The sequence below is a fragment of the Gigantopelta aegis genome, chromosome 8 (assembly GCF_016097555.1).
Source record: "Gigantopelta aegis isolate Gae_Host chromosome 8, Gae_host_genome, whole genome shotgun sequence".
Taxonomy (NCBI): domain Eukaryota; kingdom Metazoa; phylum Mollusca; class Gastropoda; order Neomphalida; family Peltospiridae; genus Gigantopelta; species Gigantopelta aegis.
The window spans coordinates 1,681,231-1,707,905 of record NC_054706.1 but is presented as its reverse complement, the minus strand read 5'-3'; the positions used below and the strand labels follow the sequence as shown (position 1 = coordinate 1,707,905).

The 26,675-nt window shown below is 40.9% G+C and overlaps 1 protein-coding gene across 1 annotated transcript; it reads left to right on the top strand.

The window, feature by feature from the left end:
• The first annotated feature begins 9,474 nt into the window (after positions 1–9,474).
• LOC121378630 lies at positions 9,475–26,261 on the top strand. The gene is made up of 3 exons (XM_041506894.1): positions 9,475–9,685; positions 12,711–12,860; positions 25,567–26,261. The coding sequence occupies exons 1-3, from the start codon at positions 9,475–9,477 to the stop codon at positions 25,764–25,766; spliced, it is 561 nt and encodes a 186-aa protein (XP_041362828.1). The 3' UTR covers positions 25,767–26,261.
• The last annotated feature ends 414 nt before the right edge of the window (positions 26,262–26,675 follow it).

Here is a 26,675-nt window from a genome sequence, read left to right as displayed (position 1 = left end):
TATTTGCTACGTCCAAGGATTTGATTAAGATATAAGATGTCTATCACAATTAGACAATTAGCAACCATGGCGTTGGAACATTAACGACAAAACAGTTATTGCAATTATGAAAGTGAAAAGGGCGTAACGACAAGGTAGGCCTATCCAATCAAAACACTGGTATTATCAAATCTGAAAAGGAAATATTTCCAGACACCCATGTCGGTGAGAAGATCATTCGTTTTGTTTTGTTAGCACACATACGTGCGATCACAATTTAAAGCATGATCAAATCGTTCACTCTGTGACGAACAAATTAACCTGAGGATATGTAAGAAATGGAATACTGTATTCGTGTCCGTTAGATACCAATTATCTTACTACTTTTTTTGTCGTTAAGTACGTTTTGAAACTCATTGTAAGATAAATGGTATCTAACGGACACAAATGCAGTATTCCATATATAAACAATACGTTGTGATATAAATGATATCTAACGGCTACTCATGTAGTATTCTCTGTATAAACAACTCGTTGTAAGACAAATGGTATCTAACGACCACTCGTGTAGTATTCTCTATGTAAACAACTCGTTGTAAGACAAATGGTATCTAACGGCCACTCGTGTAGTATTCTCTATGTAAACAACTCGTTGTTAGACACATGGTATCTAACGGCCACTCGTGTAGTATTCTCTATGTAAACAACTCGTTGTAAGACACATGGTATCTAACGGCCACTCGTGTAGTATTCTCTATGTAAACAACTCGTTGTAAGACACATGGTATCTAATGACCACTCGTGTAGTATTCTCTATATAAACAACACGTTGTAAGATAAATAGTATCTAACGACCACTCGTGTAGTATTCTCTATATAAACAACACGTTGTAAGATAAATGGTATCTAACGGCCACTCGTGTAGTATTCTCTATATAAACAACTCGTTGTAAGACAAATGGTATCTCACGACCACTCATGTAGTATTCTCTATTATTTAACCATAGAGTTTTTGAAAATAATTTCAATCAAAATTAGCCTTTATTCAATTAACTTAAATTAATAATTATTTAAAGAGACTGTTCTCAGTTTTCCTACGTTGTAAGATGTCTTCGACTAACAGAGCGTACATTTGTTTATAAGAAACTTTCAATTACGATTAGATGGATTGGTAATCCTAAAACTAAAAATGACTATGTCATCGACCAAGAACGTAACTGAACTATTTTAACTTGTTCCATCGACTACATGTTCCGGCAATTACAAAATAACGGTATAATTTCAATAGTTTTATCTTAACTAAAATAAAGTGAAAATATGAATTTTCACCGAATATAACATTTGTGGTGTCCGTAGATCTATATATTGAATGGCGGTATATGTCATATACATGTCTTGAAGTTGAATAGTAGAATAATTAAAGTTGAATTTTATTTGTTGTTTAACGACACGACTAGAGCACATTAATAATTTAATCATCGGCTTGTTGGATGTCATACATTTGGTAATTTTGACAAGTAGTCTTCAGCAACAGATCTGTTATATACACTTCCCCACTGACAGGACAACACATACCATGACCTTTGATTAACGAAAAACAAACCCCACAATGGATCCCCCGGGGTGGTTCGATACTACAATCTAACCACCTCAGACAAGCGATCGACTGGTTGAGCTAAATTATGAAATCTATAGTGAGCAGTACACCAAATAGCATCTGGCAGATCAAGGTTGGACGTATACACAACCTATCATTCCACAGTTACTCGATAAATGCGACAGGGTTTGGTGTCACAAAATTGGTGTTTCATCTAGCCACTAAATTTATGTAATTTAATTTCAGTTAGGGTCAATGTACCAGCTACGTTTGTCCATGAAACATGTGAGAGGTCCTTCTAAAAGTAAAATGGCATTTTAGTCAGAGACGCTTGCCGGTATGTCTGAAACGAGCAACTTAACCCACAATCTGTTTTTGATTTACTTTAATGCTGAGGGTGGTAGTGTTTATATCCATGGTGTATATTTTGATTAAAAAGCTGTATGTAGCAGTTTTAGCCATGTGTGTTACTATTGTCTTCTGTGGAAATTTAATTGGTGGTATATACCCTGTAGGGAATGAGGTGTGTGGATAATAATTATAATATCTCATAATCCTAGTTTCCATCTTGTCATATGTGTAACTGTGTCACCAAAATTAGGTTCCGTCAATGTTATTCATTACTGAAATATTAACAGGTCTGCATCCAAGCGTTCATATCACATGCTCATTATATGAATAAATTGTGAGATTGTATCTGCGTTTGTATTGAAATAAAATCACGTTATATTGATTGGAATACGTTATTACTCCATTTCGCCCGTGAGCTGTATAGAACGGTCGGATGTAACTCACATGTAGAGTGTTCCCTGGGAGGGGGGGGGGGGGGGGGGACGGGTCGCAGGATCGATCGTCGTGGGGGAACACAAGATGTTCCCCGTGTCGACCAGTGCACTACGACTGGTACTGTCCTGTCTGGGAGAACTCAAGATGTTCCCCGTGTCGACCAGTGCTCTACGACTGGTACTGCACTGTCTGGGAGAACTCAAGATGTTCCTCGTGTCGACCAGTGCTCTACGACTGGTACTTTCCTGTCTGGGAGAACTCAAGTTGTTCACCGTGTCGACCAGTGCTCTACGACTTGTACTTCACTGTCTGGGAGAACTCGAGATGTTCCCCGTGTCGACCAGTGCTCTACGACTGGTACTGCACTGTCTGGGAGAACTCGAGATGTTCCCCGTGTCGACCAGTGCTCTACGACTGGTACTGCACTGTCTGGGGGAACTCGAGATGTTCCCCGTGTCGACCAGTGCTCTACGACTGGTACTGTCCTGTCTGGGAGAACTCGAGATGTTCCCCGTGTCGACCAGTGCCCTACGACTGGTACTGTCCTGTCTGGGAGAACTCGAGATGTTCCCCGTGTCGACCAGTGCTCTACGACTGGTACTGTCCTGTCTGTGGGAACTCGAGATGTTCCCCGTGTCGACCAGTGCTCTACGACTGGTACTGTCCTGTCTGGGAGAACTCAAGATGTTCCCCGTGTCGACCAGTGCTCTACGACTGGTACTGCACTGTCTGGGAGAACTCAAAATGTTCCACGTGTCGACCAGTGCTCTACGACTGGTACTGTCCTGTCTGGGAGAACTCGAGATGTTTCCCGTGTCGACCAGTGCTCTACGACTGGTACTGTCCTGTCTGTGGGAACTCGAGATGTTCCCCGTGTCGACCAGTGCTCTACGACTGGTACTGTCCTGTCCGGGGGAACTCGAGATGTTCCCCGTGTCGACCAGTGCTCTACGACTGGTACTGTCCTGTCTAGGAGAACTCAAGATGTTCCTCGTGTCGACCAGTGCTCTACGACTGGTACTTTCCTGTCTGGGAGAACTCAAGTTGTTCACCGTGTCGACCAGTGCTCTACGACTTGTACTTCACTGTCTGGGAGAACTCGAGATGTTCCCCGTGTCGACCAGTGCTCTACGACTGGTACTGCACTGTCTGGGGGAACTCGAGATGTTCCCCGTGTCGACCAGTGCTCTACGACTGGTACTGTCCTGTCTGGGAGAACTCGAGATGTTCCCCGTGTCGACCAGTGCTCTACGACTGGTACTGTCCTGTCTGGGAGAACTCGAGATGTTCCCCGTGTCGACCAGTGCTCTACGACTGGTACTGTCCTGTCTGTGGGAACTCGAGATGTTCCCCGTGTCGACCAGTGCTCTACGACTGGTACTGCACTGTCTGGGAGAACTCAAAATGTTCCACGTGTCGACCAGTGCTCTACGACTGGTACTGTCCTGTCTGGGAGAACTCGAGATGTTCCACGTGTCGACCAGTGCTCTACGACTGGTACTGTCCTGTCTGGGAGAACTCGAGATGTTCCCCGTGTCGACCAGTGCTCTACGACTGGTACTGTCCTGTCTGGGGGAACTCGAGATGTTCCCCGTGTCGACCAGTGCTCTACGACTGGTACTGTCCTGTCCGGGGGAACTCGAGATGTTCCCCGTGTCAACCAGTGCTCTACGACTGGTACTGTCCTGTCTGGGAGAACTCAAGTTGTTCACCGTGTCGACCAGTGCTCTACGACTTGTACTTTCCTGTCTGGGAGAACTCAAGTTGTTCACCGTGTCGACCAGTGTTCTACGACTTGTACTTCACTGTCTGGGAGAACTCGAGATGTTCCCCGTGTCGACCAGTGCTCTACGACTGGTACTGCACTGTCTGGGGGAACTCGAGATGTTCCCCGTGTCGACCAGTGCTCTACGACTGGTACTGTCCTGTCTGGGAGAACTCGAGATGTTCCCCGTGTCGACCAGTGCTCTACGACTGGTACTGTCCTGTCTGGGAGAACTCGAGATGTTCCCCGTGTCGACCAGTGCTCTACGACTGGTACTGTCCTGTCTGTGGGAACTCGAGATGTTCCCCGTGTCGACCAGTGCTCTACGACTGGTACTGTCCTGTCTGGGAGAACTCAAGATGTTCCCCGTGTCGACCAGTGCTCTACGACTGGTACTGCACTGTCTGGGAGAACTCAAGATGTTCCCCGTGTCGACCAGTGCTCTACGACTGGTACTGTCCTGTCTGGGAGAACTCGAGATGTTTCCCGTGTCGACCAGTGCTCTACGACTGGTACTGTCCTGTCTGGGGGAACTCGAGATGTTCCCCGTGTCGACCAGTGCTCTACGACTGGTACTGTCCTGTCTACGACTGGGGGGAACTCGAGATGTTCCCCGTGTCGACCAGTGCTCTACGACTGGTACTGTCCTGTCTGGGAGAACTCAAGATGTTCCTGGGAGAACTCAAGATGTTCCCCGTGTCGACCAGTGCTCTACGACTGGTACTGCACTGTCTGGGAGAACTCAAAATGTTCCACGTGTCGACCAGTGCTCTACGACTGGTACTGTCCTGTCTGGGAGAACTCGAGATGTTTCCCGTGTCGACCAGTGCTCTACGACTGGTACTGTCCTGTCTGGGGGAACTCGAGATGTTCCCCGTGTCGACCAGTGCTCTACGACTGGTACTATCCTGTGTGTGAGGAGGGTGTATTTCGAAGATCCCTTGTAGGTTTTGCGAAAAGGAAGTCAACAGAAAGTTAATGTTTGTCTTATTTAACGACACTTCTAGAGCACGTTGATTTGTTAATCATCAGCTGTTGGATGTCAAAGATTTGGAGAAAGTCGATTTTGTAACAGATCACTAGATATAAAATAATATGTTAATGTTACAGGGTGTCTGCAGGAGGTATGAACTTTGAGCAAACTTGCATTTTTGTTTTATTTACTGTGATAAGGTGACGATCTTGGGGTGGGCTTATTTACGAATAAGGGCCTAATTTCTTAAATGCTATCAAAAGGAGGGGCTTATTCAAAGACATGGGCTAATTTCTTAAATGCTATCAAAAGGAGGGGCTTATTCAAAGACATGGGCTAATTTTCGGTCAAATACGGTAACTCGGTGGCATAAGCCGAATTTGGTCGTATTCCATCACGTGTTAACCGACTATTTAATACACGTGTATAATAAAGTACTGATACAGTGTTTTGAATAAGATAATTGCATAATGAGGAACTGTTAATCACATGTATACGACTGCTGAAGCTCATAATATGTTTATTCTGTTTTTAAATTGGGCTTATCATGTTAAATATGGACTGATCAGATTAGGGTCTGGGCAAGTTTTAATCAACCATCACATTGATCCTAAACACTTACTTGGTACTTAGACAAACACGGCTAGCTCAAGCACAACATGTTATTAGACGTGAGATCTATGGATATCCAAAGTGTTGTATCACTAAAATGTTATGGATGGTAATGCATATGGTATGTAGTTTTACTTATGTAAATATTTTCCTTCATTAGAACAAAATACAACAACCCCGAATACACACAACTATTTGTCAGCTCACAGTCTAGCCATCGAAACTGGCAGATATCATAATGTTGATAAATCGAAAAGAATGTGTTTCGTATATACCCAGGCGCAAAACTCACTTTTTTACATATATATAGGATCACAACCTAGGTGGACAACCTTGACAACAAACTACTGAAATGTGTAGGTCGCTGTGAAATATGATGCCGCTCTGCGAAATTCACGAAGTGTTTTCCATTTGCCCAATAGTCTCTGATTTGGTCTGTTTTTAGAAAGTGTTCACTTTATGTTTAAAGTTGATTCCAAATGATGTTTTCCTCTAGGAATCTGACAGTGCTAACCAATTGGTGATAAAATTGTGTCCAACATGACCCTTCGGACCACCCCCAACTCCTCAATTGTTTGTTGGGTAGGGGTGGGGGAACAACATGAAAACTTACTATATGTAAATATTTGTCGATTTGGATACCTTTTGCATCGATTTATATCAATTCACGGCATTCCCAGTCTGGAGCTCCTCTCGGTGAGACGTGTTTGTTTTGCTTGTGCACACTGCACGTGCTTTCACGGCTCGACTTGGGGATCCTTCACTTTGTTGTTTTTATCAGCGAAGTGAAGTTTTCTACTGGGATGTATGCGGCCATTGGAACTGATTGAACGCTGGAACGCTTCTCGTTTCGACAGTCTGCACCACCAGGTTGGATTCTTTTTTAGCGAGATTCCTCGCAGCCACGTCATTTCTCCGTCTGACTATGTTGACTTGTTTTTTCATGACTCGTATGACAGCCATTCTGCAGAACGCCACGGTTGTTCGCGTTTAGTCTCTACATCTCGGAGCCTGTCCTAATAGCACTGGAAAATTGACCGCCCCACTCTAAGAAGAAATATGAAGCGGGGTCGGCCCCTACTACTCTTTTCTAGACTTCACTTTGTTTTATTGTGATACCATCGCGTATCCTCCGGAGTCGGGCCCGTCCGCACCACTATACCAACCCATGATTGGACTATACCCTAGTCTGATTCTCTCTCTCGTTCAGACGGATCCGGCTTCTCAAGATCTGTATTTCAGCACAGCACTACACCTTCAACGTCTATTGACTGTCAATCTAGGGGTTTCTTGACGGGATGCAACCCATCTCGTCCCTACAAGCTGTGCACCCTAACGGCCTTAAGGAGGCCACTAACGTGGACATATAGATCGGATTTAAACTTTTAGACCTTCGTTCAAAAGTTTATGTCGAAATTACTTAATTTATAAAAAATATTATTAAATAGTCCGATCCTCTCTTCTTTCTCTTATTTATTTTTGGACTGTCCTTCTAAAATACTCCAAATTATATAAATATTCGACCGAGCAGTAAACTCTTTTTATTTTTGGCTTGTAACTTTTTTTTTTTTTTTTAATTCTATTAACCTTTTTACTAATTGCTATTTTCAAAATTCTGCCCATTTTCAACAATACCCCTACCCCCCCCCCCCCCCCCCTCCATCACGAGTCAGGCCACCGATCTTATCTAATATCTTTTTGACCACCCGATCTAATTTAGCGACAAAATTTAATGAGTAGAATTTTCTTTATTAATTATATTAATTAGAGATGCGCATCAAAATTTTAAAGGCCCACTATTTAATTTTTGGATGTAAATTTCAAAATTGTCCGCTTAATTTTTTGCTATCTGGCTATCCAGAGACAGGCCCCAGGACGGACATGCTCGAAACTCTAGTGGTATATGAGCATGTGTAAATTATTCGCACTCGCACTCAATTCAAGGATGGCCAATTCAATCAAATAATTATAAAATACTCTCTTTTTTTTTTTCGGTTTACGGATTCCACCGTCCGAAGTTTTCGAAAACAAAAATTAATTCCGCCGATCATAAATCTTTGTTTTAAATCTTTGAACAAAGGAGGGAAAGAATAAACAAAACCCGCCGAAATAATGTAAATCGAAATATATCTTTGTATAAACTTCTGGTTGTGGCCGGTTTACTGAATGCAGCAAATATTACCGTTGAACGAGACTACTACCTCGGAATCGAAAATCACTGCATCCTGTTTACGGAGTTGGCCGAAGATGCCCATCTTGTGACCGATCGTGATTAAATGACAATTTTAACCGTGTTCTGTTGTTCACATTGTTGTAGCCTACAATATAGTTTTGTAAAACCATCTTGGTATAATGTAACTGTATTAGTTGCTGACGCTATGCCGTTTTTGTATTTACTGCAATACATTAACTCGATGAACCGGATTCAGCAGAACTGTCCCAAATTCACCAGAGGAGGTAACTTAATTTCACAAAAGAACCACGCCAAGTAAACTTCCGATTTTTACTCCAGACGTCGCAAGTGATCGTGGATCAAAGGTCAATAAATATCAATAAACTACGAACTCAACTGGTTGATAAGAATGCACGTTGGTTAAAAAAAGAAGAAAAAATATGTTTTGCTTAACGACACCACTAGAGCATATTGATGTATTAATCATATTGGATGTCAAACATTTGGTAATTTTCACATATAGTCTTGGAGAGGAAACCCGCTACATTTGTTTTTCATTAGTAGCATGGGATGTTTTATATGCACCATCCCATAGACAGGATAGCACATACCACAGTCTTTGATGTACCAGTCGTGGTACACTGTATGGAGCGAGAAACAGTACGTTCATAAAATACTAGTAACTACGTGCATTTTGTAATTTCTACCTGCAGTATTACAGGTAAGCATGCGGCATTTCGAACCTACCATTTTAAGACTGATGTCCTAACCGCTGGACTACCGTCTACCTTTTCGGTAAGAGAAACCTGGATGGCGGCAGCTGAGCGGGTTTTTTCTTTTTTTTCACTCTGAAATTAAGTGTTGAAATATCCATATTTTCCACCCCAAATAGCCGTAGTTGAACGCACCGAGTTGTCACCACACACACACACACACACACACACACAGAGAGACTAACACACACACACACACACACACACACAGACACTAACACACACACACACACACACACACACACGCACGCGCACGCACACGCACACATTATTTCGTCTCCTTGTTACGAGCTTACACTGCGTGAACACCTTTCATTCATTTCAACTTATTTTCGTGCTTATATCAAATTAAGGTCCAAGCACGCTGTCCTGGGCACACACCTCGTCTATCTGGGCTGCCTGTCCAGAACAGTAGGTTAGTTGTTAATAGTTAGTGGTTAGTGAGAGAAAAGAGGGTGTAATGACCTTACACCTACCCATCCAGTCGTTCAAACTCGCTCTGCGTGGGAGCCGGTTCCGGGTTGCGAACCCTGTACCTACCTACCAGCCTTATGTCCGATGGCTTAACCACGACGCCACCGAGGCCAGTGAACACTTTTCATGCGCCACGCGTCTTTTACCTTCACGCGTTTAAAGACGACGCCCGCCTTTCTGCTAGCTACGTTTGACTGCACGGCGTCTTGGTGACTGTGTTTACACCCCGAGTGTCGCGACTCGGAGACACCAGGTCCGTCTGTCTTGGGCATGCTCCGTGTTGATCCCGGGATTGGCAGCTCTGAGAAAGCCAGGTTTGTGTGAGTGGCTGCCGTCGTGACGATGTCGCTGTTGGACGACTGTATCAAGAGCACGTGGTCGCACGTCCTGCGCTCCATCTCCCTCACATCAGGCTTCATCCTGTTCGCGGCGGGTTTCCTCTTTCCAGTGTGGAAGACAGACAGACTCAGGCCGGATACACAATCGGGACTGTGGCAGAACTGTTCGACATCTCTCTCCGAGTGTCATACGTTCGGTTTTTCGGAAATACCCGGTAAGTCGACAATAGGCCGGATACTCAATCGGGACTATGAAACAGCAGGCCTATTAAATGTTCAGTGGTGTGTGTTTTTCTCGGAAATACCCGATAAGCTGACTATTTAGGTCGGACACTCAGTCAGCACTATAACACAGCAGACCCAAATCGCTGTCCTTAGTTAGCTTATTTATTTGTCCAGTGGGGTTTTTCTCTGGAATATTTGGTGTTTACACGTCCGAAGAAACCGGTGGGGTGGGGTGGGGGGGGGGGGGGGGGGGGGAGAGATACAGACCCCCCACTTAAAAACAAACAAACCCCCATAATATTTCAATCTGATTTGTGATCAACTGGTCTATAACCTATAGACCATTTGGACTGATTTTGTTATATATCCGATTGACAGGTTTTGTTTTTGGAACAAGCCACAAAATATAATATTTTAACATTATTCCCACCATGATTGATAAAATAACAACGTAACGAATACATATTTAAAACGTTTGGTATATTTCGTAATGATTTCTACCCACCAGTTCTAAATTTATCGACATCATGGACACGTGATGCAGCCTACTCGACCAGAAATACACGAGAACTACCAAACAATGGCAATCGGATTAAAACAAACAAACAAACAAAAACTCATACTGTTTTTCCCAAAACACGGAAATTGGCAATCTTTGAATATCTATCGAAGCTATTTGAGGACGAATTAATTTAATATAATTACCCACTCTCAAAGGACTGGTCCCGCGAATTTGTTCTTTTGTTCTCACTGCGTGTTATTAATTGGTATTACATGAAGAAAGATTTACTTTTTACTCTTTAATACGTACCATCCCACAGACAGGGTAGTTAATACTGCGGCCTTTGATATACCAGTCGTGGTGCACTGGCTGGAACGAGAAATAGCCCAATGGGCCCACCAACGGGGATCGATCCCAGACCGACGGCGCATCGATTGAGCGCTTTACCACTGGGCTACGTAACAGCCGTTTTGGTATGAAAAACTCAGCTATTCCAGCATGTACATCGCTTTGAAGAGGGCAACCCCTAATCTAACCGTAAATACTGGATCTGTCGAAAGCCTTGCCAAAAACACAGTGTGTGTGTGTGTGTGTGTGTGTGTGTGTGTGTGTGTGTGTGTGTGTGTTGGGGGTGTGTGAGGGGTGGGGGTATGGACGTTTTGCCCCAGTGAAAGAAAGAAATGTTTTATTTAACGACGCACTCAACACATTTTATTTACGGTTATATGGCGTCAGACATATGGTTAAGGACCACACAGATTTTGAGAGGAAACCCGCTGTCGCCACTTCATGAGCTACTCTTTCCGATTAGCAGCAAGGGATCTTTTATTTACGCTTCCCACAGGCAGGATAGCACAAACCATGGCCTTTGTTGAACCAGTTATGGATCACTGGTCGGTGCAAGTGGTTTACACCTATCCATTGAGCCTTGCGGAGCACTCACTCAGGGTTTGGAGTCGGTATCTGGATTAAAAATCCCATGCCTCGACTGGGATCCGAACCCAGTACCTACCAGCCTGTTGACCGATGGCCTAACCACGACGCCACCGAGGCCGGTTTTTCCCCCAGTGTTACTCACTACTCGATAACAGAGGCGGGACGTAGCCCAGTGGTAAAGCGCTCGCGTAATGCGCAGTCGGTCTAGGATCGATCCTCGTCGGTGGGCACATTGAGCTATTCCACGTTCAAACCAGAGCTCCAAAACTAGTGTAACAAATGCAGTGGTATGTACTAACCTGTCTGTGGAATGGTGCATATAAGATATCCCTTGCTGCTAAACGAAGTGTGGCCCATTGCGTGTCGGCAGCGGGTTTCCTCTCGAATTATATGGGCGGCCCTTAGCCATATGTCTGACCGTAATTAAAATGTATTGATTCGTCGTTAATAAAACACCCTTTTCTTCATCATTTCGATAACGAGTGTCATCCACTCAATAGCTACTGATTAAACAATACAATAGTGTGTGCTTAAACAATCTTACGAATAAGACACTTACAGGAACAATAACCGGCCTCGGTGGTGTCATAGTTAAGCCCTCAGGCATAAGGCCGGTAGATACAGGGTTCGCAGCCCGGTACCGGCTCCCACACACATAACTAGTTTTAACGACTTAGTGAGTAGGTGCACGGCCACTACACTCTTTTCTCTCTCACTAACCACTAACCCAGATAGCTGAGGTGGGTGTACCCAGGACAGCGTGCTTGAACCTTAATTTGATATAAGCACGAAATAAAAATACAGGAACAATACTGAATAATTTTTTCTCCAGTCAATGTAAACACGTCTTTATCAGATAATGGTTTCTGAAGTTAGGTGTTTGCGTACAAAAACAGTTTGTTTTGTTTAACGACACCACTAGAGCACATTGATTTATTAATCATCGGCTATTGGATGTCAAACATTTGGTAATTTTAACATATAGTCTTAGAGAGGAAACACGCTACATTTTTCTATTAGTAGCAACAAATCTTTTAAATGCACCATCCCACAGACAGGATAGCACATACCACGGCCTTTGATATACCAGTCGTGGTGCACTGTCTGGGACGAGAAATACCCCAATGAGCCCACCGTCTGGGATCGATCCCAGACCAACCGCGCATTACGCGAACGCTTTACCACTGGGCTACGTCCCGTCCATATCTGTACAAAGTGTAATCTCAGTGAAGTGGAAAATGAATATCATTTTCTTTTCAATATGTCTATATTATGGTTTAAGCAGGAAATATTTTATATCAGAATATTTTACAGTAAAGCATTCGAGAAAGATTTAATTTATTGATTTCCACTCAAAATATAAAGTGTATTAAAAGAATAGCCTTGTTTCTAAAGAGAAATCTACTAGTTTAAATTGAATATGTATTGTAATTTGCACACTAGTTGCGGATGATTCATTTGTTTTAAAAGTAGATATCTTGTTCATGTGGCCTCAGTAACTGAACTGTATTGTCTTGATTAAACGATGTGCTGGGGTGCTGTTTACAGCTACATTCCTGTCTTTGTTTTTTCTGCAGCGTGGATGCACATCGTGCGGGTGACGGAGCTGTTTGCCGCCTTCTTCTACTGCTGGACACTACAACGCCTGTACGGCATCAAGTGTTACGCCAACAACGTGCCCCCTTCCACCAACTGGCGCAAACTGCCCACGCTAGCGTGTTCCTCAGGTATGCCGATTTCGCGTTCTCCCTAGCTTGTTTTAGCATGATGCGGCACCATATATCCAATTAAGATTCAAACACGCTGTCCCGGGCACACACCTCAGCTATCTGGGCTGGCTGTTCAGGACAGTGGGTTAGTTGTTAATTGTTAGTGGTTAGTGAGAGAAAAGACGGTGTAGTGATCTTACACCTACCCATTGAGTCGTTAAAACTCGCTCTGGGTGGGAGACGGTACCGGGCTGCGAATCTTGTACCTACCAGCCTTATATCCGATGGCTTAACCACAACGCCACCGAGGCCTGTCATCTTGCCTTAACCAGCGCCATGCTGCCGTGAGATTAAACAAGCCTTTTTTCAATAATCAACTTGTCTTTTAAAAACACTCCAAATGCATTATGAATTAATTAAATATGCCTGTTATATACCTTGCCATTCATGTATTAAAGCAAGCACATTGATTGCATTTATTGTTATTACAATTAATATTTTTTGCCTTTAAAGGGACATTCCTGACTTTGTTACAATGCAAAGTTTCCGGCTAATAAAACCTTTTTTAATTGTTAGAATGACAATTTACTTACATTTCCTTGTCCAGAATATTTATATCTGTATATCCAATGTGTTTTTGGTCCCCCAAATGTTCGTAGTAGCTCAATATGCATTTTTGCCAAATATATTTTCGTACGTATCAATTTATTTTTCCCTTCAACCGTCAAATAAAGTCTATTTTTAGACGGCAGATTCCCTTCGACTTGTCATGCATTTGAAGCGCATCACGTGACGTTTTTGTGACGTAGAGCACATGTAAATACCATGCTGCCTGGTCATTTCGTATCCTAGTTATTTCGTACCATTGCAAAAAGTCATTTCGTACCATAGTCATTTCATACCAGTATATAAAAAACGAATCGACCATAGCATAAAAGCAGTGTTTTTTTGTTTTGTTTTTAAAATTTACTTTGACAGTTTGAAAATCAGAACGAATTATTGTGCAGCATATCGTTATTGATTTACCATAACACCTGTCAACTGTTATTTCCATTTTACCTGACAAGAGCCGTATTTGGTATGTACTACTAACGGCCAACTTCGATGTTTTCTGAAATTGGCTCCAATTGACCAAAGTGTGCTTTTTTTACATTCATAATTAATAAATATGCTAATAATAATAAATAAATAAATATGAACAATTTTTTTCAGTTCTGGTCGAATATTACTTATATTTACTTATTATCTTATTTGTTTAAGAAATAAACAATAACAACCACTGAAAACATTGACTACCCTATCGATTACCAAATCAGCCAATTGCTCATGTTTATTACTTATACACAATGACAATATGTTTTTTGTTTTTGCTGATCAGAAACGCCCTTAAATTGACAACAAATTTGTTTCAGTGTATGGTACGAAATGACTTGATCTTTTTTTAGGGACAAAATTAAATATTTAATGATTTATAAAGTCAGTTGCAGGTGGTGTTTGCATCTTATATACCTAATTAGATTGGATACGATATGACTTTCAATTTTGCAATGGTACGAAAGGACCAAATTAGGTACGAAATGACTATGGTACAAAAGAACCAAACTACGAAATGACTATAGTACGAAAGGACCAAGGTACGAAGTGACTAGCAACCGGCCGAAACGACCAGATACCCATAAAATTGCACCATCACAGTATTATGAGTATAATGCTTGGGTTGGGGCGAGTTGACTAATGGACAAAGTTCCGATCTTTCCAACATCTATAGATCTCTATAGCTATAAGTACAAGTGACCCTAAACCTAAATGCTAGAACTATCAGAAGGCTTGCCAAGCCGAAGGCAATAGAAAAGGGACAAGATCAAAAAGTTGTTGAAGTTGAAAAAAAAAGAAGAAAAAAAAGAACATTATTATGAAATCTTGGAATTGTTATCGGCATCTTTTCTACTTGTTTCTTTTAAAATGCGTCCATTCGTATCGCTTAGTTTAACGAATTTTTTTTTGTAATACTACTGACTTGTAGGAAACAAATGGAAAGTCGTTGGTAATCAAAAACTTCAATATTAAAAAATAAATAACATTAAAAACGTGCTTTCCATACGGTTCGTCCACTGGACAATTCGTCCACGGACGATTGATCCACTCGATGACTGCATTTTTTTCATATATATTAAGTTATTTCTTTGACATTGTAATCGTTTCTTAACAATAATATCCATTTTTTATTAACTTTGTATTCATTATTATGCCCCGGACGATTCGTCCACTGACGATTCGTCCACTCGCTCGTACATTATCTCGCATGTCACGATGTGGTAAATAGGTAATGCAAGCCTCCGCGTCGGAAGACTTTATTACCCCTGCCCCCCCCCCACCCCCCCATGTAATGTTCTCCTTCAATGGCGTACATTATATCCACTGTACCCTCCCTCGTCACATGTTATCCCCATATGCCTAATAACCTCGAAATAAAATAAAAACTCGTTGTCTTCAATTCCAATATAATTAAATGTACATTAAAAAACAATTCAACAAAAAAACAAATGTCATTCAAACAAAGCGTGTTGTTTTAGACGCGACTTGATTCAACTTTCCGGATCTCGTTTCACGGACTGCGATTTTGTGTTTCCGTTGACTGGTGATAGCATTGAGTCAGTTTTGTCGGAATCGAACGAAAGGATCGGCGATTTCCGTACCCCCCCCCCCCCCCCCCCAAAAAAACAACAAAAAAAAAAAAAAAAAAAACAAACAAAAAAAACAACAAAAAACAAAACAACAAACAACAACAACAACCGCGCACTTACTGAAATGTGCATCTGCTAGATCGGGGAACTTTCTCGGATTGAATCATTGCTAAAACTAGGTTGTAGAATCGAACTTTTTGTTGATCTTTGGAGTAATCATCTATCAACAATCGGAGAAGTTGGGTCATAACCCCTACCCACCCCCCTATGAAAATCTCAACGGATTTACACGATTTGGAAAAACGACCCTTAGAGACCCAGAAAAATCGGAAAATCCGGCATATGCCGGAAAACTTTCACCCATGGAAATGTACTGAGGAAATAAAAACCCAGTGGACGAATCGTCCGGAACTGATTTTTTGTAGTGGACGAATCGTCTCGAGTTCCTCAGTGGACGAATTTTCAGTGGACGAATCGTCCGTGGACAAATTGTCCAGTGGACGAATCGACTGCATCCCAAAAACGTGTACTCACCGAAGCCATGTTGAATATTGCATTGTGGGAAATTTGTGTTCTCGTCATCACTGCGACCTCTGACCTTCACCTTTCCGCGAGGATTTCAAAAGCAAACGTACTTGGGTGACACTCCATGATTGACGTATGCATGCATAGTCATCAAAGAAAAACATTTCAATGGCAATTTGACACTGAAAGCTGTCCAGCGTTCAGAAAACAAAAAACGTTAGGCATAACTTTATTTTGATGTAAGGAAATCCAAAATGACGTCATTTCCATTCAAAAATACACCGCGCCACATATTCTTACGTCAATTGAATATCTAGTAATGGCGGACTGGAATTAAAGTTGCGTGTACAGTTTACAAAAACACGTTGTATTAAGCTTGAGCTTATATGATAAAGAGATTATTACCTTCGTGTATTTTGGTCTCGTCAGTATTATATATTAGGAATAAAAATAATGTATTATGCTCGCCAGAGGCTCGCATAATACAATTTTTATTCCTAATATATAATATTGACGATACCGAAAAACACTCTGGTAATAACCTCTATATAACTAGGATCACAACCTAGGTGGACAACCTTGCCAACAAGCTACTGGAAATGTGTAGGTCGCTGTGAAATATGATGCCCCTTTATGATATCACGCAATGTTTTCCTATATGCATAGCAGTCAGTTTCAGCGTTGGTCTCTTTAGGAAAGTGTTCACTTTATGTTTCAGGTTCATTCTAAATAAATAAAAAAAATTCAAAGAATTCCGATGGTGCAAACCAATGTTTTTATAAAGTATGCCCAACATGGTCCCCGGACCGTCAGTTATTTGTTAGGGGGCCAGCACGGAAACTAATTTATATATGTAAATATTGGTCGATTTTTGATATTTTTGTTTCGATTTGCATCACTTTATCGAAGGCCAATTCGATTAATAATTTTCAAAATCCAAAATGGCCATCATTCAAAATGACTACCAGAATGATGAAATGTTCTAATGGGTTCACCAACTATAAATCCCCATAATGTTTTTATCTTGTATATTTATTGCCATAGTTTTGTAGCATGTTGATATTCGGAGGGAAATGACCGAAAATGTCCAAAAAGAGAAATGTTATCAGATATGACATGTAATGATACCATACAGAGTTGGTAAGACCCACAACAATCACAAGAAACATGATACCTAGACTGAGTGTTAAAATTATGCATGTATTGTGAGATATTTATCAGGAAATAGTTGATGATTGACGTAGTTCATGTGGAAGTTTGTCAGTGATCTGGTAGTTTTCATAAATTATAATAAGGAATTCTTTTTTGTGGGATGTTTTTTTTTTTTTTTGGGGGGGGGGGGGGGGGGGGGGGGGGGGGTGGGTGGGAACTGGGTGGGAACTGATCAGCTGTTTCATTCATAAATTATGAAAACTGTTATACATTATTTTACCTTCACGTTTGTTGCTTGTAAATAAAGTAAGGGTAAAAATGTTAAATAGGGTATACGCTACTACAAGCAGTTGTTTAAATCACTCCTAAGATCAACGTTAGATATCATTCTGTTTAGATCAGACTTCACATGCGATGTCCCTCGTCCAGCTCCTAATAACACAAACCTGTCCTGTCACCCTGTCAGCACACTCTGAAGGCGGGACGTAGACCAGTGGTTAAGATCAGACTTCACATGCGATGTCCCTCGTCCAGCTCTTAATCAGTCACCCTTCTGAACACGTGACCAGTGGTTAAGATGTCACATGCGATGTCCCTCGTCCAGCTCCTAATAACACAAACCTGTCCTGTCACCCTGTCAGCACACTCTGAAGGCGGGACGTAGACCAGTGGTTAAGATCAGACTTCACATGCGATGTCCCTCGTCCAGCTCTTAATAACACAAACCTGTCCTGTCACCCTGTCAGCACACTCTGAAGGCGGGACGTAGACCAGTGGTTAAGATCAGACTTCACATGCGATGTCCCTCGTCCAGCTCCTAATAACACAAACCTGTCCTGTCACCCCTGTCAGCACACTCTGAAGGCGGGACGTAGACCAGTGGTTAAGATCAGACTTCACATGCGATGTCCCTCGTCCAGCTCCTAATAACACAAACCTGTCCTGTCACCCTGTCAGCACACTCTGAAGGCGGGACGTAGACCAGTGGTTAAGATCAGACTTCACATGCGATGTCCCTCGTCCAGCTCCTAATAACACAAACCTGTCCTGTCACCCTGTCAGCACACTCTGAAGGCGGGACGTAGACCAGTGGTTAAGATCAGACTTCACATGCGATGTCCCTCGTCCAGCTCCTAATAACACAAACCTGTCCTGTCACCCTGTCAGCACACTCTGAAGGCGGGACGTAGACCAGTGGTTAAGATCAGACTTCACATGCGATGTCCCTCGTCCAGCTCCTAATAACACAAACCTGTCCTGTCACCCTGTCAGCACACTCTGAAGGCGGGACGTAGACCAGTGGTTAAGCACCCACGTGATGCACGGTCGGTCTTTGATCGATCCCCGTTATAGCCAGAGCACTACTGGTATATCTAAGGCCCTGGTATGTGATATCCTGTCTATGGAATGGTGCATATAAAAATCCCTTGATACTAAAGGAAAAATGTAGCAAGTTTCCTCTCTAAGACTATATGTCAAACTTTCCAAATGTTTGACATCCAGTAGCAGATGATTAGTAAATCAATGTGCTCTAGAGGTGTCGTTAAACAACCAAACTTTAACTGATAATTCTAACAATATGGAAAATGAGAATGTAACGTTTCTCCAGATATTGCCTTTTTAAGTCTGAACTAGGAACATGCATCAAATACACCTGATAAAGTAGTAAAGAATCAAGCATTAAAATCGACACCGCCACAACCTGGAGGAATGGCTATATGGATGCACTCATCACCGACATGTGGATCTACTAAATGTTGTCCACTTGAAACATACATCAAATGGGTAATGACTCATTGAAACAGTTTACCAGTTCCTATTTTGGTGTTTCGGTTTTAAGTGCTAAAATTATGGATCAAAACATGAGTTTCTTCTATGTACAGCTGAGAAATATTCACAAGCTCTGACGCCCTGCTGTTTATTAGTAAATCTTGAATGAAACATTCAATACCTCTCTGAGTGGTAATAAACGTGTATTAAAATACCAATGGATCAGATCAGGGAAATACCCATCCGCAGATTCTCTAAGAAGACAGGTGGTCCAGTGTTTGTGCTAGTGAACGAGGGACAGACATAAATAATTATTTGTCTGCACTAAACATTTTGAGAAATGCACAAAAGCAACGAGTTACAAGTATATTGAACTTGGTGCGAATCACAATTTAGTTTTTTTAATAATTTCTGGGACTCAACAACCTGTAACTACTTCAGAAAAAGATGCAACAAATACAGTGATCGTGTTAAGAAATAACAAGTCACATTTAACAAACTGACAAAAAAACAAAACAAAAAAAAGACCAAAAAAAAAGACAAAGGGATAATATAAGTTGTAGAAGCATCACGAGGGGTATATGGCTTTTTATGTACCCTCTGTGTGTTCTTTTACCCCGAGCCGAAGGCGAGGGGGTAAAAGAGCACACAGAGGGTACATAAAAAGCCATATACCCCGAGAGATGCTTCTACAACGAATTTATCTTGCCGACATGTTAAACCATATAGCCAAATAATCAAAATAACGCCAGACAATAATTGTTAACAATTTATTAACGGAGCCGTACCACGCGGACGCGAACGAAACCACTTGCCAGTGACGAAAAATAGTTCCATCGATAAACGAGTTTTTAACTTCAAATGTTTGTAATACGAAATTGTCTGAAACAGATATTAATAAAAATAGAATAAAAAAAAACACTTTTTTTTATCAGAAATGTATGTAGTAAAAAAAAAAAAAAAAAAACTGTTGCTAATCGCGCATTAATACAATAACACCACAACCGTAATTAGGTGGCCGAGTTCAACATTGCAGCTTTTAAAAGTATTGAAATATTGTATTTTATAGTAAAAATAAAATTAATTATGTATACTTGATTGATTATCAATGTTATTTATAATCTAATTATTGCTTTAGCATTAACTGGGGCGGCTGGAAACTGTTGGAAATTACAGACGGGGTATAAGAGAATTTGGCTCCGCCCACAGGGGGATAAGAGATTTGTCCAACGGCAAACAACCAATGAGATCAAAGAATTTTACATGAAGGCGAGATAATTGATTTTGTTGAGAAAAACACCCTGGATGTGCGCTATATCATGTGGACTGGCAATCACACGTAAGCCAGGGTGTGTTTGTGATGAGCGAGGTGTTAAAAGGACATCAGCAGAGTCCTTGTTAAGAAACAATATCCAGCTACATTTCCCACAACCACCATCGGATCCACCCAGTATTGTAGATACTATGCGAGTAGTATGCACAATTCCTATTAATTATTTGAAATAACAAGACACATTTTACAAATTAACAGAAAAGAAAACAAAGACAAAGAGATAATTGTTTGTTGCCATTCTTGCTGATTTTAATGAGAAAACGCACTGGATGTGAACTATTTAATATTATTACCCATATGGGCAGAGAGAAGTGAGGAAAGAAAAGTGATCTTTCCCTAGGGAAAGAAAGAACGAAATCTTCCCCTAGATACGTTATGACGCCATAAACAGTGCTTCACTATAGGCTGCTAATTGTGTGTAAGAATAGTTTCCATGGTGGAAGTCGTGTCAACAATTAATTTACGTCATCAGCGATACGTACGTCACATCTATGATGTAACACTGTCTCTTGTTCTCAACTTGCAAACTTATCTTCAATAACAGTATCATTTGAAAATCTTCCATAAAATGATAAATATTGAAAATGGGTAATAAATAGAATACCCAACTCACTACTCGGCAACACCGTTGATCTTGCACTCGAGGAGGACAACAACAAGTCACTCGTGCAAGATAAACGGTATTGCCTCGTAGCTAGTTCAGTAGTGTTTAATGAGTGAGGAGGTAGCAGGACATACTCAGTCTTTGTTAAGAAACAATATCCAGCTTCTGTGGTCACAAGCACCAACACCACTTCCAGCCAGGGAAAGGGAAAGACGAAGCAGTATTGTAGATGCTATGCGAATAGTATGCATAATTCCATTAATGATCAGACCCCTCCAACTTTCAAATCCTAGCTAGACATGATTGTGAACTACCTTAAATTGCTGTCAAATACTACTTTTCATCGTGTTTTGCTTGTTATCGCTCACAAAGGGAACAGCTGTACTTGTTCAAAGATTGGCCAGGCTAAAATAGAGAACAGGGAATCTTTGATCTCAGTCAAATCTTACTAAAGCTATGGACATGAGATGACTGTTTAACAAATGAAACTAACAAAGAACTGAAAACAAGACAGAACTTTTTCGTGACTACTTGTATTGTTGTCTGGACTTTTACATATCGACAGTACATCTATATCACAAAAGATACCCAGTATAAATCTGTTTGCAAATCAAAAGTGAAAAGAGGGATAATTTACCACAATGTCAAGGCATTGGCGGTACACCTTATGAATGCCTACCAGATTTCCACGTGGCAACTGTGGGCGACTATACCCATCCATTATTTGGGCGTTTCGAGGTTCGTACTGACAAGCTGGGGTCAACATGTGTGCATGCGGATACGATGATATGGTATACAACTGGCCCAATAGAAAAAACGAAACACCTGGAGAAAGTCAACACATTCTCTGACAAAGGGGGGAAAGATGCGATTCACACCTATGAAGCACCTGCCTCCAGATAGTATTACTAATACATGTATATACAATTCTGCGTATGCATCTTGTCACACAGGGTATGGCTAAACGTTTAAGCCCAACTTGCACAGTTAAAAGGAAGTTTCGAGAATACCAAGTTGGCCAACACCACTGACCATGACATACTAGACGAGCTAAGATGATAATGAGTCCAGTTTGATAACGATGAGGATAGCTCGAAATCGGAAGACAATGTTCAGTCGAGTGATGAAAGTAGATGACATTTATGTTTACAACACCGTTCCATATTAACACATTATTCTAGGTATCCTGTATACATTACCCATCTGAGAATGATTCACAACTGCCAAAATGTGCATTCGACTGAGATATTTTTTGAATCATGATATCAGTTTTGTCGTTGAGATTTAGGTAACATTTTATTATATACGATCCATATTGTTAGCCTATAATTCTTCCAACATCTTACTATGGTATTTACTACAAGTTATTAATTTTCTAAATTGCACACAACAACAGTGTTGGTTTTGTTTTGTTATTTCCAAAACACTTTTACTTTTCTTCTTACGTCGAATCCAACTGAAATTAATGACACCCCCCCCCCCCCCCCCCGAAAAAAAAGAAAAAAAGTTCATGCAGGCTGGGAAGGACTACAAGTGGTCATTTTAGTTTTGTAGTACACATTTTAGTGATTATTGAGCTTCGTTGTGTGTTTTCAGTAAACTGTGGCAATAAATATATAAGATAATGAAATTAACAACTTTTGAATTGGATTTCGTGAAACCATTAGAAAAGATCACAATGTTCGAGATAACTTTGAATGTTTAGCAGTATGGCGTCCATCTTGGATCTTAATAATTATTTGACTGAATTAGCAATCCTTGAATTGATATCAATCGATGCAAAACGTCCCCAAATCGACCAACATTTACATGTATAAGTAAGTTTTAAAGTTGACTCCCCCCCCCCCCCCCCCTTGCAAATATTTGTGGGGTCTCAGGGGGATCATGTTGGAAATATGTTATCAAACAAATCGGTTAGCACCATCGGATTCCGTGGGAAAAAAATCCATTTAGAATCAATTTCAAACATAAAGTGAACACTTTCCAAAATAGAACAAATCCGAGACTGACTACTGGGCAAATAGAAAACACTGCTTGAATTTCGCAGAGGGGAATCATATTTAACAGCGACTTACAAATTTACAAACGTCTAGTAGCTGGTCCACCTAGATTGTCATCCTAGATATATGTAGATATGATTGTAGGTAGCAAACCTTTTACAGCACGTCGGGTCCATTTATCCATGTTTGGCCTCTGGGTATAGTGTGAACACTAAGGTTAATTGCAGACTATTTATTTCTAGTAACATAAATTAAACACCCTAGGCATGGGAAGGGGACACACACACAGACAGATACACACACACACACACACACACACACACACACACACACACACACACACACACTATCTGACACACACACACACACACTATCTGACACACACACACACACGCACACGGGTACTCTGCCGTTCGAGAGCTAGACGGACGTTAGTGGTTAATAAGCGAAATATTTGTTGTGTTGAATGTAATCGCATGTAATGTCAGACATAGGGTTATTGTTATATTACAGCGGGAATCCTTGCCAACCTGACTTGGTGGTAAGCAGAAATTGCGTGTTTTTGCTTTTGGGTTATCTCTGCCTGAGAGAGCGATTATAACTGTCTCGATCTCGAGCTAACACAAAAACCAAACAAATCCCCCACCAAAACCCCCACCAAAACCACACACCAAAAGCACACCCCAAAACCCCCACCAAAACCACACACCAAAACCACACACCAATATCACACACCAGAATCACACATCAGAATCACACACCAAAATCACACACCAACCCCCCCCCCCAAAAAACAACAACAAACAACAACAACAACAAAAAAACAAACAAACAACACACACACCAAAACGACACACCAAAACTACTCTGAAGACACACTGCTTGTTGTTTGGTTTAGTTATTTCATATTTTTATTTTTATATTTTAGTTGTTTGTTTATTCAATGCTTATATTTCAAACATAAGTTAATTAAAAAAATTGGAGGGAAGCCGCCATTAAGCAGATGACATAGCAACTTTATGGCTGGTAGGTAGTGGGTTCGAATCTCATGGTTTCATGAGGGGTTAAGTTGTAAGTCCACTACACCGACCTTTCTCATATTAACCACCTGTCCTGGACAGACATCTCAGATAGCCGAGGTGTGTGTGCCCAGGACAGCGTGATTGAACCTCAGTTGGATGTAAGCTCGAAAATCAAGTTAAAGTAAACAAACGGCAATAGGAGACAAGAAAACAATTGCCTCATAGTTAAGAATGCAAGGGAGACAACTTCGATCTTCGTGTCAAACAGTTAAGTTTAGTGTACCAACAAAGTACACACATACCCTGTGTGTATGTTCAACGTATATCGGGTCGTGATGGCCACTATTCATGGGCGTAGACTGAGGAGCTTCGGGTGGGGTTCCACGAACCCCTCCACCGATATTTAACAAAATTAAAGTGTATTTTGAGATATTCAGTCAACACACCACCATTTGTTATGTCGTTACTTGATGTAGCAGCTTAATATAGTCCAGTTTAGGAAATAGTTCCTCATATATATATATATATATCTACATGTTATGTCGTTACTTGATGTAGCAGCTTAATATAGTCCAGTTTAGGAAACAGTGCCTCATATATATATATCTACATGTTATGTCGTTACTTGATGTAGCAGCTTAATATAGTCCAGTTTAGGAAACAGTTCCTCATATATATATATATATATATATCTACATGTTATGTCGTTACTTGATGTAGCAGCTTAATATAGTCAAGTTTAGGAAACAGTTCCTCATATATATATATATCTACATGTTATGTCGTTACTTGATGTAGCAGCTTAATATAGTCCAGTTTAGGAAACAGTTCCTCATTTATATATATATATATATATATATATATATATATATATATATATATATATATATATATATACATGTTATGTCGTTACTTGATGTAGCAGCTTTATATAGTCCAGTTTAGGAAACAGTTCCTCATATATATATATATATATATATATATATATATATATATATATATATATATATATATATATATATATATATATAGTGTACCATATATATATATATATATATAATTCAAAATTCTGATATGCTGTTTGAAATCTTTCTTTGACGATTACACGTAGGTTGATCTCTGTAGTACTTAAATAACCCATTGGTTTGATGTAACGTGCTATATTTAGTACTAACAGATAACAACTGTGCAAGTGGTATGGCACCTCTTATATGACAGCAACAAGAGCCGGTGGTCAGGCATATGGGCCATCATTTGAAAAAAACTCGTGGTCGAACAATGTTGATTTTTACACGGACTTATCAGTCGAGAGCACTCCCTAAAATCAGTAGTCATATGACCCTCTCGACAGTGTTGTATTTTTCACAGAATACATTCTGACATAAAAATTGTATTGAAATGCATGGAGTAATTAATGGTGGTGTGTAACCTTCATATGTAGCAGCTGTCGAGGAAAATGTAGACAAAACGGTTCACAAGATTCATATTCGACCCCCCCTCTCCCCCGGTCGAGATCTCTCTAACTCATAAATCATTCAAATACATATTAATTGGGAGTGGTTGGGCGGATAAAAGCAATTATATATATATATATATATATATATATAGTTATGTATTCATTTATATTGTTTCAGGAGTGCTTGGCTTCTGTGGGATGCTTTTGTATGGTTTCCATGACGACCACCTGCTGTGGAGCGTGATGCTGGTCGGGGCGGGCTCCGTCCTGGGTTTCATTGTCGGCTGCTTCATCTTCTTCTTCCACGACACCATCCCACGCAACGACATCGTCACCTACAATTACGACCCACGTCCTCTTGTAATACTGCACTTTTGACGTCATACTACTGTGACCTGCGCCCACTTGTCATACTTAACTTCTGACGTCATGCTACTGTGACTCGCGCCCACTTGTCATACTTAACTTCTGACGTCAGATTATTTTGACCCTCCTGCGCTTCTAAATGTGCACGTGTCACGATAGAATACCACGACCCACGTGCTTTTGTCATTCTGCACTTGTGACATCATCTATGACAAACTTTGTATTGCAGAACTGGCAGGTACAGTGTACGTAAAGCCCACTAACTCGTGTGACGTGGGACTATCCTCTGTGCAGTAATAAACTCCTATGACACGTGCGTTTGTCACCATGCACTTGTGACGTCAAATTACACGTTATATTCATAAAACAAGCGTTTGTATTTTCTTGCAGAGGAACGAACACCTATTGTATATTTCAAGTGAGTTAATCCGCAAGACGTTTTGTGTAGTTGTATAATACCGCGCCTGTAACCATTAAACTAGTAGATACATCTACTCACGTGCGTCACGTGGTCTTGTTATTGTGCACGTCTGATGTCAGATTAAACGTCATTTTCAAATGACAAGCGTTTGTTATGAGGAAAGTTCTCACAGTGTATATTTCAAGTGATGCTGTTCCACACTTGATCAACCTGAGAGGCGAGAGACATCGCAATTAGATAACAGGCGGGTCCCTACAGTTTCGTTCTTTCTTCGTGCCTGGTTTCAATGTTATTTTGGGGGTAGAGTGGTCAGTATAAAAAATGGCAGGAAACCACATTTGTTACAGCTTACTGAACGGGTGTGTATATGCGCTCTCTCGGAGACAGAAAGGAAGGAAATGTTTTATTTGACGACGCACTCAACACATTTTATTTACGGTTATATGGCGTCAGACATGGTTATGGACCACACAGATATAGAGAGGAAACCCGATGTCGCC

Bases quoted from the DNA above. Each gene is read 5' to 3' on its own strand.
- LOC121378630 (XM_041506894.1), top strand. From the start codon at position 9,475: ATGTCGCTGTTGGACGACTGTATCAAGAGCACGTGGTCGCACGTCCTG. The intron at 9,686-12,710 runs GTAAGTCGACAA...TTTTTTCTGCAG, and splicing joins CGGTTTTTCGGAAATACCCG to CGTGGATGCACATCGTGCGG. The intron at 12,861-25,566 runs GTATGCCGATTT...ATATTGTTTCAG, and splicing joins CACGCTAGCGTGTTCCTCAG to GAGTGCTTGGCTTCTGTGGG.